This window comes from Coenobita brevimanus, chromosome 55 (assembly GCF_032717465.1).
Source record: "Coenobita brevimanus isolate Jiangsu-jjx chromosome 55, ASM3271746v2, whole genome shotgun sequence".
Taxonomy (NCBI): domain Eukaryota; kingdom Metazoa; phylum Arthropoda; class Malacostraca; order Decapoda; family Coenobitidae; genus Coenobita; species Coenobita brevimanus.
In genome coordinates, this window is record NC_137008.1 from 54,231,035 (window position 1) to 54,248,887 (window position 17,853).

The 17,853-nt window shown below is 41.9% G+C and overlaps 1 protein-coding gene across 2 annotated transcripts in view; it reads right to left on the reverse strand.

Moving 5' to 3' along the window:
• Positions 1 to 17,853, reverse strand: part of CkIIbeta (casein kinase II subunit beta) — a 52,005-nt gene that overhangs the window by 27,219 nt on the left and 6,933 nt on the right. For both annotated transcript variants that reach the window (XM_080273550.1, XM_080273549.1), the window contains exon 2: positions 15,283 to 15,358. In XM_080273550.1, coding sequence (XP_080129676.1) covers positions 15,283 to 15,354 — 72 coding nt within the window. In that variant the 5' untranslated portion in view covers positions 15,355 to 15,358. The remainder of the gene's footprint in view (positions 1 to 15,282; positions 15,359 to 17,853) is intronic.

Below are 17,853 nucleotides of genomic sequence, written 5' to 3' on the forward strand. Positions count from 1 at the left end.
AGGTGGCTTTCAAAGTTAGGCTGGGTTAAGGTCTATGAGTACCAGTCCAGGAGGCTGGTGCCCACTACCCGGACAGGACCACTTTCCGGACATGCCTTTGGCTCTATTACGTCGGAGAGTGAAGCGATTACTGTATAATGAAAAATGAAGGAAAGGCACCTGGATTTAAAGCAAGTAAGGGCAGGCTCACTATTCTCCTCATGGCCAATGCATCAGGCACTGTACAGATGAAGCCACTCGTCATCCACCACTCAGCTAGACCACGAGCTCTAAAAAATGTGCTCCTTCCCAAACTTTCTGTGCTTTGGAGATCTAATAAGAGGGCATGGATGACATCAGACATTTTTGATGAGTGGTACCTCAGCCAAGCTATTCCATTTATTGAAAATACTAACAAAAAACATAACCAAAGTAACAAGGCCTTAATTCTGGTGGACAATGCATCCAGCCACTCCAAACACTTGTGCACCGTAAGCAAGGACATGCAGTTGGTCTTCTTTCCTCCGAATGTGACCTCATTGATTCAGCCACTAGATCTAGGTGTTATTGCATTGTTCAAACAAAATTACCTAAAGTATACAATGAAGCAAATGGCTGAATCCATGAATAAGGACACAGACATGACGCAGACAAGTTTTGGAAGACCTACAATGTCAAAGGTGCCATTGCAAACATATCCCTTGCTTGGAATATTGTGCCAGAAAATGCACTAAATGGAGTGTGGTGTAATTTGTGGCCTGAAGCCATCAAAGATTTCAAAGAATTTGATGAAGACAAGGATGTGCAAGACATCCTGAGGCTCAGTAAGGAAGTGAGAGGTGATTCAGGTTTCACTAACTTAGAAACGAGTTATGTGCGAGAGCTGCTCGACAGTATGGAGGAACCTCTTGCTTCTGAAGAAGTCGTAGAGATGGTAGAGACTGCGAAGAAGCAAGAAGAAGAAGAAACCACCAGATATGCCCCAGACATCCAAGAAAGAATTGACAATTCCTATGCTCAAGGAGTTTATGCAGCACATCACTTCTGCCTCCAGTCTGCACTTCAACATGGCCCTGACATGGAGCCCAGTATGAACGTGATCGAGACATTGAATAGGGCTGCATCAACGTATTCTCAGCTGATGGATCAGATGATCATGTCCCAGCAATAGAAGAAAATCACTTCATTCTTTTGTCCATTATCAGGTGAGTTTGTTATGAAACTATGTAAGAAGCTGTTCTGTTTATTATACAATATAGGAAAATGGACATTAACCCCTTAACCGCGGGGCGGAAAGTGACGCTTGGGAGCAAGGGATCATACCGCGGGGCGTCGCTTTTGTGATTCTGTGTTATTTTGAATTCACCCGGGCTTCCAAGTGGGGGCTTGTATCATCTATCAGTACTGCCAATGTCCAACACTAGTCAGCACTCCTAATCTCATCTGTACTCCCATCCATTGTTGACAATTTAGCCATTTCTCTCCGTTCTTGACTCCCCTCCCTACCCCCCCTCCATTACCCTATCCTCTCGCCTGCCCGGCCGTGCTACGCTAAGTAAATCTTCCCTGGAATTTTTCATTGATTTCATCCATTGAAATAAGCCCTATGTCCTATTCTTATACCAAATAATATATACAAGAAAGAAATAAGGTAAGTGAGAGTGCCAAACACCTGGAATTGGCTAATTATCACCTGACAACACCTCACGTGCACTCGTTCACTAATTTTCGCTGATTTTTTCCCCTTGAAATATGCCCTATAATCTATTTTCGTAATAAATATACATGTAAGGAGGGAAGGGAGAAGCCTAAGTGATATTTACATTCACCTGGAACTACCTAATTTATAATGTATTGTCTAGATTTCCTGCCAATCATATCAGTGCTAGACAAAGCTGTTTCAAGATATAACATTGGTAGCTCTGAATATATATCTCCTAAGTAGGCCTCTAATCTATTTTCGTAATAAATATACATGTAAGGAGGGAAGGGAGAAGCCTAAGTGATATTTACATTCACCTGGAACTACCAAATTTATAATGTATTGTCTAGATTTCCTGCCAATCATATCAATGCTAGACTTAGCTGTTTCAAGAAGTAATATTGGTAACTCTGAATAACCCCTAGCAGGCCTCCACGCTGGCCCTCCGTTATCAGTTCACTCTCATCTTCCAAAGGGAGAGTACATATGTTTCTTCTTGCTGACTTCAAGGCCTTTTTTCACCCCCATGCAAATGGCCCTGTGACCTTTACCCCCTACTAAACCTCAAGTGGAAAGAGGTAAAGGGCTGACAATTGATAAAAGAGTGACTACGATCTTTCTATTGAGTAAAACAGTGCAAGTGGAATTGTAAATAATGTGTAAACAGCAAGTGAAAGTAATGAATGTAAATATACGTGAGCAATGGAAAATAGTTTTATAAGTTATTTCAAGTGACAGTGCACAACACAGTGTAAATAAAATAGAAATGTAAATAACGTAAATAAAATAGAGAATGTAAATAGAAATGTAAATGAGTAGTATTATAAGAATACGAGTATATACCCTAGGAGTAATGAAAGTGAAAGTTTCACTCTAGCATGTCTGAATGCTATGAGTTATGAGAGTGAAGATGAAAGTGACATTCACTCTCAATGCCAGTATACAGGACGAGAAAGTGAATGCTACGTACAGTATTTTACTGAAAGAAATTGAATCCCTACAGTGACAATAAACTAATACTACTGAAGGAAACTTATGGATAAAGACTGTAGATATATATAAGTGCTATATAGTAATAGAAATATAAAGTGTGAGGGGTTTTATGAATAATAAATGACAGACTACCAAGAGCGAACTAGTGCCAGTGCGACGATCAGACGCGTTCGTAATTTCCATTGCTTTCACAGTGTTTTTTTTTTTTTTGAGTATGGATCCAAAACTACTTGAAAATTGTAGAATAGTGTTTATAGTGTTTGTATCTGGCTGTGGTAATCATATTACGGGTTGTCGGGAAGTGTAAAGTGGAGACTTCGTTACCCTACTTCAGAGGTCTCCACAAGTCCTACGGTAACCGACGAAGGCTCAACAATCATTCCAGGAGAAAGCTGAAGGTATGTGCCATAAGCATATGTAATTTTATTATTCTAGGACTAATAACTGATTTTTGGCAAATATTTTTTGAGAGTCTGTCGGAGCCCAAATAACCCCGTGGCACACGCAAGTCATTGGTAAACAAGCCCGCGGTGTAGGGGTTAAACTGTGTGTGATATGTAGCATTGCTTACCGTGCTAAAATTTAACAAGTTGGTTATTTGCCATTGCTTCAGCACCAGGTGAAGCTAGCCCATCTAACGTCTGGGGAGCAAGCATCGTCCCGTGCTTCCCATGTGTCTAATTCACCACCAAACAGTGACATGGATTGTGATCTGGCCGAAGATGGATCTACTTCAGAGGAAGGCTTGCCTCGGTAAAGGTGAGTGAAAATCTATTCTGAATAGCTTAAAAATGCAGTACAGTACCATAATGAAAGTGAAAATTGAGAGTACAAGTGAATGTGGATAACAAGTGTGGGACGCATGGTGAAAGACAGGCCATATATGCATGTGCGGACCAACACAATGCACTGCTGCATCAGATGATCGCTTGTAAACACTCCCAACACTCTCACATTCCATAATTTTAGCTGTGTTGATTTATGAGCGCTTGTTTTAGCATAATGCTAAAAAAAACATTGTTCTGTTTATTCTAGATGGGCTGAGGTGATTCAGACAACCTGGACAGGGGAAGAGACAGAATGCTACAGTACTGTCCACTGCACAGTACTGTCCTTTGCTGTGATCAGTTCCAGGTCCTGCCTCTGCCATACAGTTTTTCTCAACTGCAGCTACAGGGAGTGATGGCTACACATTTCAACATTATTCCATATATCTTATGTTTATTAGTTAATAAAACACACACCGTATATAAACATTGTTTTTCTCAAGCACCATTCCATTAAAACAGCACTTCGATTTAAAGCGAAATCGATTTAAAGTGAACTCACATGGACCCTATCTCGCGCTAAATTGACGTCCTACTGTATTAGCCCATCCACAAAACACTAAACAGCATCACACTCTCCAACAGCAACACTAAGCAATCACACGCTGCCATCACAACAACAGACACCATACCTTCAAACAAACATGCAAACTCTCTCATCAATCACTTTTCACACGTCTCCCATCAATATCCCATCGTGACGACCGACGTATCATCCGTCGTAAGAGACAGTTCCACACAGACCCAGACTATGCACCTTTCACATACAACCAGACGAAGCACATCATCAGCAACCTTAAACACTCATCTGCTTGTGGACCAGACAACATAAGCAACATTCACCTTAACCCCTTAACTGCAGGGCGTCACTTTTGTGACGCTTGGGTGCAACGGATCATACCACGGGGCATCACTTTTGCGATTCTGTGTTATTTTGAATTCGCCCGGGCTTTCAAGTGGTTGCTTGTATCATCTGTCAGTACTGCCAGTGTCTAACAATAGACAGTGCTGCTACTGTCATCTGTACTCCCATCCACTGTTGACAATTTAGCCACTTTTCTCCATCCTTGACTCCCCGCCCTACCTCCCCTCCTGCCTGCCCCAGCTGCGCCATGCTAGGCAAATCTTGCCCGGATTTGTCCACTCATTTCATCCATTGGAATGAGCTCTATTCCTTATTGTTATACAAAATAATATACTTAAAAAAGAAAAAGGGTAATTAATAGCCACACACCTGAAATTGGCTCATTATCACCTGGCAACACCCCATGTGCACTCATTTGCTAATTTTCCCTGTTTATTTCCCCTTGAAATATGCTGTATGACCTGTTCTCATAATACAGTAATAACATATATAAGAAAAGAAGGGAGAAGCCTAAGTGATATTTACATTCACCTGGAACTACCTCATTTATTATGTACAGTATTGTCTAGATTTCCTGCAAATCATTTCACAGCATATAAATTAGCAGCTGTCACCTCGCTGACATTGTCAACCCTTGGCGGCCCCATATACGCCTCGTCATTCAGTGTTGTCACTTGAGATTAAAGCACATAGCACTTTCACCCCTCCATTTCCGCTGCTTCTAGAGGGCCCTGTGACCTCTACCCCTACTAAATCCCGGATGGGAAGGGGTAAAGGATTATGTCACTCTGCTGTGGAGCGTGAACTGGCTAATTCATCCATGATAATATTGGACAGTGACTACAGCCTTTCTGGTGAATCATGTGATGAGCCAGTGGAGGAAATGATGATAAACTACGAGTGCTTCAATGTCCCCAGTTCATCCTGGCTCCAAGGGAAAGGAGCCCCTAGTTACTGGAAGTGAGTGTATAACATAGTGTAAATAAAATAGAAATGTAAATTATTACTAACATAAGAATATGAGTACAAGTACTTGGAGTAATGACTGTGAAAGCTTTGCTCTCTACGCTAGTTTACCGAACAAGAAAGTGAATGCCTGAAGTGAAAATAAACTATTACCGAAGGAAACATGGATAAATACCGTATATATATATATATATATATATATATATATATATATATATACAGTCGACCCTCTGTCCTCGCGGTTCCTCTGTTTGCGGTTTGTCACCAGGGAAACCAAATCACCTTTTTTGAAGTCCAGAGAAAAATGGAAACACATTCAAATCGCGCACCACGTGCTGCATACCGCCTGCAGTGCCACCCGTGCCACCCCCGCATTGTTTTGAATCTCTCGCGGCAGGCTCTCTCATTCTCAGGTTCCGAGATAATTCGCCGTCAAGTCAATTCGCCGTCAAAACATGGACGATTCCCTGTCAGGACACTTCGCACCCTGGACGATTCCCCGTCATTCTATAAATATACTTATTTTTGAATAATTAATACTTTAATAACTAATTTTCAGGGGGATCTATCAAAGTCTATGTTCATTCAATAGCGTAGGCTTTGGATATCGTTTATAAGTTGCACTTTTAGCCAATAATTAACGTGTTTCTACTTCGTTGTAGTCGACTTTGAATTATATTCTAGCGTCACCCGTAGCTGTCTTCATTAATTTTCATTGGTACTACAACATCCTGGGTATATTTTAAAACGACTCTGAAGAGGTACAAGTATATATTCATCTAAAATGACAATATCCAAAGTGTTATTCTGATTGGCCATAGTGGACGCAAACCGTGTGGAAAGATATGGCTAAGCCTCAACAGATGTCACTACATTTATTATAAAAACATTAAACCACCACCACTTTTAAAACTCGTATATTTAAAAGACTATTATAGTACGTAAATAAATGACGGGGAATCGTCCTGACGGTGAATTGTCTTGTTATTGTTGTGACTGTGAACTAACTTGACAGCGAATTGTCCCGAAACCCATTCTCACTGTGACCACGCTTGTGTGTGCTTGTACTCGCTGATCTCTCCGTGACACCATCATTTTATCTACAATGGGCCCTAAGAGAGCAGCCAAGACATCTCCTGAAGGTACCCCAAAGCGCCAGAAGAAGGTAATGACCCTGCTGGAGAAGGTAGAATTGCTGGAGAAGTTACGGGAGGGAAAATCCTGGTAACAGTGGTGGAGGGTGAGAGTGTAGCTGTGACAAGCGGTGTGAGCGGCCATCCACCTACGCAATTAAACTATTTTTTTTCATACTTTAATTATAAATAAAGTGTTTATTGACATGTACACAGGGGTCTTCTTTCATTAAAGAAGGAAATGGGGGGCTAGGGGTGTTTTTAGGGGGGCACCAATTTTACACAGATTTTCAATCTTCGCGGGGGTCTCAGACCCCTAACCCCCGCGGACAGAGGGTCGACTGTATATGTATATATATATAAGTGTAATAAAGTACTAGGAATATAAAATATGAATGTCTTTATAAATAATAAATGACAATACCAGCGGGGAACAAACGCGGGTGGGAAGCTGGCATGGGCTCGTAATTTACATTGCTATCAGTGTTTTTTTTTTTGGTGTATGGATTCCAACCTACTTGAAAATCATAGAATAGTGTTTCTAGTGATAATATCAGCCTGTGGTAATCATATTACGGGGTGTCGGGAAGTGTAAAGTGGAGACTTCATTACCAAACTTCAGAAGGCTCCACAAGTCCTACGGTAGTTGACGAAGGCTCAACAAACATCCCAGGAGAAAGCTGAATGTGCCATATGCATATGTAATTACAATATTCTAGGACTAATAACTGATTTTTGGCAAATATTTTTAAAAAGTCAGTTGGAGTGCGAATATCCCCGCGTGAGGCGCACGGACAGCCTCCAACATGCCCGTGCTTAAGGGGTTAAACACCTTGGACAACAAGGCATACAAACACTCACCAACATATCAAACTACAGCTACTCACACATCATAATACTGTACCCAACATCTGGAAGTATGGCATTATCATCACTATCCCTAAACCCAACAAAGACCCCACGTTACCTTCCTCACACCGCACCATCACACTCTGCACCCCCTCTAAAGTCACTGAAAAACTGGTACTACAACTATACTCAATTTTTTTTTCAGCTGATGATCCACTTTCATGAATGTGGCACCTGTGCACTCCTGCCACGTGATTGGTTGGTTTCAATTTCATGCTTGAAATATCATATTTACAAAAAACAGTTCTACCTTATATTCCAATTCTCATAAATGCTGTTTTGCATTGTCACTGTACTATACAAACAGACATGAAACAAGTACCATATATATCTCTCTGCTTCACCCAAATGGATAATGAATTTGAGGAAGATGAATTTGAATTGAAATATTTATTGTTGTAAAAGGTACAGAATTGTTGCACCTCTATTAAATAAATAAATAAACATTTATATATATATATATATATATATACACACTTATGGATAACATGGGCGAAGTTATTGAAGCAATCGAGTAGATGTGATCCATATTAAAGTCCAACATCTTGCGAGCCGAGACAACCTGTATTTCCCGCCTGGCCGTCTCTCGTGTCCCCCACTCCTCTGTAGTGACTGTTCCATTTGCCTTACCACTTCCATCACTTTACCACTGACAAAACCGCTAATTTACTTAGAATGGTACTACTGTCTAATGTAACAAGTGCCTAAGTATTAAGATATCTTTTACTTGCACTTACCCAGCCAAATGCATTTATTTTTTTAAAAATATAGGGAGATGCAACAACTCTGTACCTTTTACAACAATATTTCAATTTAAATTCAACTTCCTCAAATTCATTGTCCGTTTGGGTGAAGCACAGATACATGCTCGTTTCATGTCTGTTTGTATAGTACAATGACAATGCAAAACAGCATTTATGAAAATTAGAGACTTCACCAGATCCTGTTTCAGAAATCTGTCACTAGGTTCACTTCCGTCGCCCAGCTGTGATGCAGGGTAGGCATTGAAAAAGTAGCCAGTGCTTAATTTCTTTTTAATTTTGACACATAGTCAAACACCTCAAAACATATTTTACTCATCAAATTACCCAGATAGGATGATATGCTACAGAGAAATTACAATATGGGAGCCCTCTGATTATGTATAACGTATTATAGGCGTCATTTTGTAAACTCAGCTTTCGTCTGTTTACTCATCTCTGTAAACATAACATAGAGACGAAAACTAGGCAATTTTACTAGAACCATCCATAAAACAGGATAACAGTGAATAAAATATTTGTCATTCGTTAGTATCCACAAACGAAAGTAGATATGCAGCCGCAGGTTCGACAGCACCTTTCAATATGCTGCCCTGCCTGACATGACTTTTCATAACAATACGGACTTGTTAGATGTCTTGATCATCTTAGTAACCAAATTCTAACATAAATAATGCTTTTAAATGTTTCCCTGGCTCCACTGCACAGTTTAGTAAGTTCACACTTCAACGACTCGTACTTTGTTATGATTATACAGTAGTTTCGTACCGCACTGCCGTTTGTTTGGATTAATATGGCTGACTCACCAACTAAGCAATCATTCAGTACATTATTTTCAGTGGAACTGCTTACTACTTTAGAGCATGCTAAAACACACACATCGGAAGTCCTGAAGGTAATCTCCTTTTACTAACTGTACACGATTTATTCAAATATATGTAAATAGACAGCACACTTTTTTAGTCCCCAAGCTAAGATTCTCTGAAAGCCTGGTTATTCTTTCTTTACAGGTATACATATATGCGCTTGCTTAAATAGGAAAAAATATTCCTATAAATAGCAGTATTATTATAAACTCAGTATTAGGTACTATTTCACAGGTCTTTAAAACCCCGCAAAAATATTTAATCGAGGCTGGGCGACGCTAGACCACCTGGTGGCAGACCGCTGAAACAGGTTTGGTGAAGCCTCTTATTGGAATATATGGTACAACTGCTTTTGTAAATATGATACTTCAGGTATGAAACTGAAACCAACCAATCATGCAGCAGGATTGCGCAGGTGCCACATTCACAAAAGTGGATCATCAGCTGCAGAAAATCAAGTACAGTAAGACCTCACTATAACGGACTAATTGGGGCCCAAACCATTCCGAAAAATGCGAAATTCCAATAAAAGCGACATCTGGACTTCCCCCTGCTAATCCAGGACTTTTTCTGAATTATCAGACATTAGTCCGGATTGCATGAACAGTTTTTAAACTGTTTTGACTACCACTGTGGTACTGTACTGTTTTATAACTTCACTAATCAAATGGTATAATATATATATTAATGCTGTACTGTACACTGATAAACATGTCTTTTATTTATCTTATTGTGGTGAACATAGCTGAAGTGGTCAGGCAGTCCGGACTGCTTCTGGCTTTATTGGACTTTTTGTGATATAGAGGAATTTTGTCCGGTAGCTCCTCGAGTCCGATCAAAGCGAATTCCTGTCTATTGAAGTCCGTTAAGTTGAGGTTTTACTGTATAGTTACACCTCACATCCCCCCAGCCCAATCACAACATGGCTTTGGGCCACTACACTCCACAAACACTCTTCTTACAGACCTTACACAGAGTGTTTGATGACATGAATTCAGCTAGGCCACCACACAGAATACTCTTACTCACACTACACATTAGCAAAGCTTTTGATGCCATCCCCCGCCACAGCCTCACAAACAAAATATTCAACACAAACATGCACAATAACACAAAAAGATAGCTGGCAAACTACTTAGCAGGCAGATGTGCACATGTAACATTTTCCAGTCAGTCTTCGAACATCAGAAACTTCACAAATGACGTCCCCCAAGGATGTGTTCTGTCCCCTACACTCTTTAACTTATACATGCATGACATGCCCACACCCCACACACCACAGATACACATAGCCTCCTATGCAGATGACATAAAACGCAAATGTACACACCAAAATGCAAACACAGCTGCACACATCCTCCAACCTTACCTCAACACACTACACAAATGGTTCACCGCAAACAGACTCAAAATAGCCCTAGCCAAATCTACAGTGACCCTTCTCACAAACTGGACAGCAGAACACAGTCACATTCCACACCTCACCATAAACAACACTCCCCTTCCACAAACACATACACCCAAAATCCTTGGTGTAACATACATCGATGTCATTTAAACAACACATCACAAACATTAAAAAGAAAATAACACCAAGACTCAATGCCTTAAGGTCACTTGTCCATACAACATTTGTACACAACAAAGAAACCACCACCACAGTATACAAACAATATGACAAATTATGAAAGCCCTGCATGGGCTTCTAACCTCACTAAAACGCACTACAACACTCTACAGACCATACAGAACAAGACCCTAAAAATAATCACAGGCTGCACAGCTACTACACCCACAGACCACCTACATCAGGAAACCAAAGTCCTAAAAGTCAAGGATCACCTAGACATTAAAGGCACCCAATTTCTCGCTGCAGCCTCCACAAACCCACAACATCCACTGCAATACATGGCAGCACATCCACACACACAAAGGAAAATCGAAACACCCAGCACACAATATCATACACAAATACTATCATCTCTCCCCCCTCCCCCTCCTCAGACCAGCTTCCAGAAGCATATCACTCACCACTCCATTCAGTCACTTAAACACAACACACTGCTGCATGCACGGCCTCCTGATATCCACCCTTCTGAATCCTATCTCCCTCGTGGAAAGGGTCCACCTGGCCAGGCTGAGATGTGGACATCACCCAGCCCTCTTAAATTACCAGAACAGGCTGGATGACTCCATCGCTGATGCCTGTCCAAAATGTAACACAGCGCCCCATACTATTAAGCACATTATGGAGGACAGAATTGCACACAATCACCTATGTCAACAACACAACATACACTCCCTGAGAGCTCTGTGGGAAAGCCCGATCTTGGCCATGGCCTTCCTTAGGGACTCGGGGCTGTTCGGGCAGACTGCCTGGGGAACAACAACAATAACAACAACTAGCCCATTCTTGCTTGATCCCGAGGAAATAACATTAAGGCTACTGCTTCAGGAATATGGTGGATATAGTGCGTGGAATGCTGTAACACATTCAAATCTTAGAGACATGCAGAGTAATATACAGTACAACGTATTCAAATTTGGAAGACGTATCAGTTTGAAATTCTAATACTGTACAGTATATCACTGCCCCATAGTGTCCAACTTACATAATACTCAGCCAGATGAACTATGTAATTTATTCAACAGTAGGCCCAAATTTGAAGGAAACTGGGGACGTGATATTAGGCTACTATCAAAGAAACACGACAGCAAAACAGTACTGTCCTGGGTAATTCACAACATGTTAAAATCAGGAAGACATGTCAGACACTTTTAAATTCAAATATATCACAACCTTATATGAGGCGTTGAGAATAGTAGTGACGTAAGCGCCACCTCGGACGATTTTCAGTTATGTACACCATGGTCTTCCCCCGGCCTTCCTCTGTCTGCAGCAACAACTAAACAGTCAGAATTCAACCCGGAAAATGATCGAAAACCCTTTTCCTTAGAGGGGTACCTGCGGCTCTACGCGCGTCACCCAAAAAAATGTTCTCAAGTTGACTCTGCCTAGCGTAAGCGCCACGGGCAGCCAATGGCATGAGGGAACTTGCTCCTGCCGTTGAGTTATTATAGCACTTTCTTCCTCCTGGGCCTGGACACACAACCGAGTAGTCAGAAGACAACTCGCAACATGGTCGAAATCCCTATAGTATTGAAGGTATTACCGACCCTATGGGCTCACCCAGAAAAATTGCACTCAGAGTTTACCTGCATGAGCGTATCCGCCAGTGCCAGAAGACGCGGGGCTGAGCAGCCAATGGGAGGCGGGAACGAGCTCCCGTGACTGACGACGCCCCGTTCTCGCCTCTTCCCTTCTCCCCGACCACCACAGTCGTCTTACCTGCTCCCTCCCCACCACACTGGAATTTATTGATTTTCCTTTTTTTCTGTGTGCGTTCGTAAGAACGTTTGTGCCGGCGGTATGAGTGATTCAACGGAGAGTGAGGATGACCCTGGAGTGCCTCTAAGTAGAAAAAGAGGGCCCCAGTGCAGTGAGTGGCGGTCAAATGTGGTGAAAAAGAGATGCAATCTAGGTGAAGCGTATGTGAGTAGGGTCAGTGGCCGCCATGTTCCAGCTCGTAGTGTTGGGGAACCATGTTGAGACGGATGTTTTGACACAATTACCATGCCAATCATTCGGGAATTACATCGCCAGTTCTGGGAGATTGGCAATTTTGCGTTGCAGAACGCATACATTCAGAAGAATGTTGCTGTGTTACCTGTGAAGAGACGGCGTCCTGTGCAGCACCCAGAGGAAGACCGCCGCCGTTCTTTCACCCGCTCTTACCACCTTACGTATGAGACTGTCTCTTACAGGTTGTGTCAGAAGGGCTTCCTTTCTGTCCTTGGCATTTCCGAGACACGACTGAGGACGGCATTGAAGTCTGTGTCGGCTACAGGGTGTCCACGTGGTGACAGACGTGGTTGGCAACCTAGCAGGCGTATTCCAGCAGACGTTGAGGCACGAGTGCAGCAACACATTCTCAGCTTTCCCACTGTTTCAAGCCATTACACCCGAGCCAAGAGTCCGCTGATGCGCTACCTGGATACACAACTGAACGTCAAGAAGATGTATCGCCTCTACCTGCTGTGGATGGAGGAACACTACCCCGAGGAAACAAGAGTAAAGAGCAGCTACTACCGAAAAAAGTTCAACAGCTACAGGCTGGGGTTTAAGCCTCCTATGAGTGACACCTGCTCTAGGTGTGACACTCTCAAGGTGGCCATTAAGAGGGCAGACCCAGACCAGGTGCAGGGACTCAAACAGCAGAAGAAGGAACACCTCAAGGCAGCTAGAGAGGGGCAGAGGATGATGAAAAGACTTAGCAAGAATACAGACGACAACACTCGGTGCATCTGCCTTGACCTACAGCAGACCTTACCCATTCCTAGGATGGCAACAAGTGTGGCGTATTACCAAAAGAAACTGTGGATGTAAAACTTGTGTATTCACGACCTCAAGAAAAAGGAGAGTCAATTCTTTACTTGGGACGAAGTGAATGGTGGTAGGGGCAGTTCAGAAATTGCATCTTGTTTGTTAAAGTGGGTGAATAATGAGTTTGAGAAAGGTGAGAGGTTTAAAGTGTTAAAAGATTGTGTCAGACAATTGTGGAGGTCAAAATAAGAACATTAACATTTTGCTACTTTATCTGAGAGAGGTTCACAGAGGTCGCTTAACCTGCATCGACCATTACTACCTAGTACCTGGCCATAGCTACATGGCCTGCCATAGAGCTTTTGGTAACATAGAGAAAACCATCAGGGCCACCGGGGACATGTACGAGTTCAAGGGTTACTGTCTTGCCATATGTGCTTCTCGGGTTGAGCGCCAGAAGGTGAATGTTATGAGACAAGAGGACTTCTTCAACTTTGATGTTCTGCAACAACAAGTTACTGTACGACGTCCAAAGGCTCCGTACGGGTTTATGGAGGCCCGTCATTTCACCGTCAGCAGGCAGTTTCGTGAAGGGTACTATGTCGCAATGGATTATGAGGGCCCCCCTGGGACTGTTCAGCTCCGGAAGGGCACTGCTATCTCTGACCCTCTCTCATTCAACATCTCACGTGCTCAGCTCCCCCAAAAGTACTCTGCTCCTCGTCGTCTCAAGCCTGGGAAGGTTAACGCCTTAAAGTACCTGCTTAACTACATCCCTCCAGCCTACAGTAACTACCTGAACTACATCATTAACCAACAAGAGAATGAAGGAATAGAGGAGGAAGAGGAAGAGGAAGATGGTGCAGATGGTGCACTGGATGAGAACCTCGATTATGACGAGGATGACAGTGGGGAGGGAGGCGCGGCCGTGGCTGCGACGCCCAGCACCTCATCCCAGTAGCCCCCCCCCACCCCCCACATCATCATTCATCATTCATCATCATCGATATCATGATCATCGACAACATCATCGCCCTCATCTTCATCGCCATCTTCAAACAACAAGAGCAGTCCTCGTCCTCGTCATAGTAAGTGCTGATTACCTTTTTTTTTTTTCATTACTATTAATGGCGTAATAATTTTCATTAACAATTTTGTGTACACAATACTATGACATTATTATTACTAATTTTTATTGTGTAAACAATACAGTGACACAATACTTTAACTTGCAACGGGGTTACGTAACCTTTTTTTTTTTTTTAATGCTCCCTGCTGGAGGTATGCACTCTCGGAGTGCAAAGAATCAACACCAAAATTATATATTTTCTTTGTTTTCCTATTATCAACATAATGTATGTGCAAAATCCGGTGATTTTACGTTAATTTTTTTTTTTTAAGATCTACCTATGGAGAAAAACGCAGTTAATGTGGCAATATTCAGATTGTGGTATATGAATGTATTACTGTATGGAAAGCCCTGTAATAGAGCTTCAATTTAAAAGAAACACGAGCTTCCTATCATATCCCACTAAAAAGTTATCACAGTCTGAAGATTGCAAAACTTTAACTGCGTTTTTCTCCATTGTTTATATATGGCGTTTACTTCAGTACTATTCTCAACGCCTCATATCATCTTCTTAATAATGCCCAGCATGAATTATGTACTTTATCAGATGATGTGACATGATGAACTGTATATTCATTCATTTTTCATCTAACATCTGACAGACAACAGTGACTGAAACAATCTGAAACTCTGCCATCACTTCTTGGGGCTACTGTGCTTCATTAAATTTGATGAATATACATGTCTGGAGATACAAAGATTTAAGCAATAGCAATTAAGGGGTTACTGAATAAATACAATAATACATTTGTACTGTACTGTACTTACCTCACAGAAAAATTCATTTCCTCTTAAGCCACAGAACCACGCAATCCATGACACTTCTTCTGAACTGCTCATTTTGCTGAAAAATAAAATAAATAAATAAATGGTAATCTTCAAGGAAACACATGACTACCTTATTTTGCAGTTTTTTTTTTCTTTACCAAAGCCCTCCATGGATTATTTGTGTATTTTTTAAAAAGCATTTTCAAGTGTGTGGTCTTCTTTGAGTAACAGGAAAAGTATATGTTAGGATACTTACTGGCAGAATTAGGGAAATAGCAGAGGAATTAGTTGAAAAACAGGGAGGTTTCTGAAAGAGAGAGTTGTGTAGATCACAGTTTCATCCTAAGGTACTTGGTGGAAAAGTTACTAAAGAGAAAGAAGTTGTATGCTGCCTTCATGGGACTTACAAAAAGCATATGACAGAGTGGATATACTAGGAATGGGTAGGTGGAGGCATCCATCATCCTCCCACTTAGTGTAGTGGTACTCTGTTTTTAGGGAAGCTCTACACTAAGTGGCAAGCCAAATGATTTCCTGTAAACCAGAAAAGCATTTACAATGCTGGGTGGTATCCTTATAACCAACCAACACGTATTCCCTATGTGACAACAAGTGGGTTGGTGGAGGGTTAGTGCCCTTCCCTGAACTAACTAAAAATACGAACAAGTAACCTCAGACCAGGACTGACCAAAAGGACGACTAAGGACCGAACAAAGGACATGGCATGGATAGCTACATGGAATGTAAGCGATGCAAATGATGAGGTGAAAGAAAGAGAGATTGTCCAGGTGCTTGAGGGTGCGAACGTGGATGTATGTGGATTAACTGAAACCAAATGGAAAGAGGAAAGTGTGAGAGAATGGGAGTATGGATGGGGTATATGTGTGGGAGTGGGTGAGAATGAGAGGGCAAAAGAAGGAGTGTGTATTGTTGTGAGTAACAGATGGAAGGAGAATGTAAGAAAGTATGGATCAGTTGGCTCAACGATTGTGTGGGTGATTGAAAGTTGGACTACAAACGTGGGCGATTGTGTGTATATGTGCCAACGCAAGATCGTGCAAGCAGAGTGAGAGAAGAATTCTGGACAAATGTGAAAGCGTGCATGGAAGAGTCTGAAAGGAATGAGAATGTTTTTGATTGGAGATATGAATGGAAAAGTAGGGAATGTGAAGGTGGATGGAATAGTTGGTGAGTGAGGTATGCCTGCAGAGATGGATGAGAATGGCAGTGCTTTACTGGACATTTGTGCCAGGAGGGGGTTGGTGATAGCCAATACCCTCTTCAGGCACAAAATGATCCATATGTATACGTAGTGAGTGATGACGAGGGTGGGTGGTGAACTGAATGAACGGAAAGCAATGACTGATTATGTGTGTGTGGATGACAGGATGAGAAGGTGTGTAATGGATGCAAGAGTATATAGAGGTTGGGGGAATGGACTTTTGACCACCACTTGGTGGTTGAAATAGAAGAAAGGAAGGACAGAAGGAAGTAGTTCATACATGGAGGGTGGAAAGGTTACATGAGAATGGAAAAAAAGGCTGAATATAAGAGGGAAGTGGAGAAGTGTTTGGGTAAATGTGGAACGTGTGTGCAAGATATTTACAGAAGAAACCTGTGCAGCATGTGAGGTAGTGTGTGGGCTGAAGAAAGGACGAAAGGGAGTGAAAGGAACAGCATGGTGGAATGAAGAAGTGAGACAGGCTGTGGCACAAAAGAAGAAAGCACATACAGTAGTGAGTGGACGAGAAACAGGGGTGTGGAAGAGGTGAGAGACAGAAGAGAGATTTATAAGCAGAGAGGAAGAGAGGCGAAACGATTAGTAAGAGACAGTAAGAAGAAAGTGGAAGGAATCTGAGTGTAAGAAAATGTTCTGGAAAGAGGTAAAGTGAGTTGGACAGGATGCCAACAAAGTTATTTGAGGAGTAAAATATAAAAATGGTAGATTACAAGTGTAGAAGAAAAAGTGAGCAGATGGAGAGAACACTTTAACGAATTGTTGAACATAGAGAATGAAAGTACCGTAATGCAAGTGCAAGTGGCTGGGGAATGGCTGGGAGATGAAGAGATGTGAGAAGAGAGGAAGAAATCAGAAGGATGAAGTTGTGAAAGCAATGAAGAAGGTTAAAATAGGGAAAGCCCCAGGAATTGATGGAGTGTGTGGTGAAATGCTGAAGCATGGGGGAGAAATAGCAGTAGAATGGATGTGGAAGATGTGCAGATTGGCCTGGGAGGAAGGTAGAGTCCTGGAGGACTGGAAGTCAGGTATAATTATTCCCCTTTACAAAGGAAAAGGGGAAAAAGTAGCTATGTGGTAATCAAAGGGGCATTTGTCTTCTTAGTGTAACAGAAGTATATGGTAGGATACTTACTGACAGAGAGTTAGGGAAATACAAAGTATATGGTACAATACTTATTGCCAGAGTTAGGGAAATAACAGAGGAATTAGTTGGAGAAGAACAGGGAGGCTTTAGGAAGGGAAGAGGCTGTGTAGATCGGATATTCATTCTTAGATCTTTTGTGGAAAAGTTTCTAGAGAAGGGGAAGAAGTTGTATGTGGCCTTCATGGAT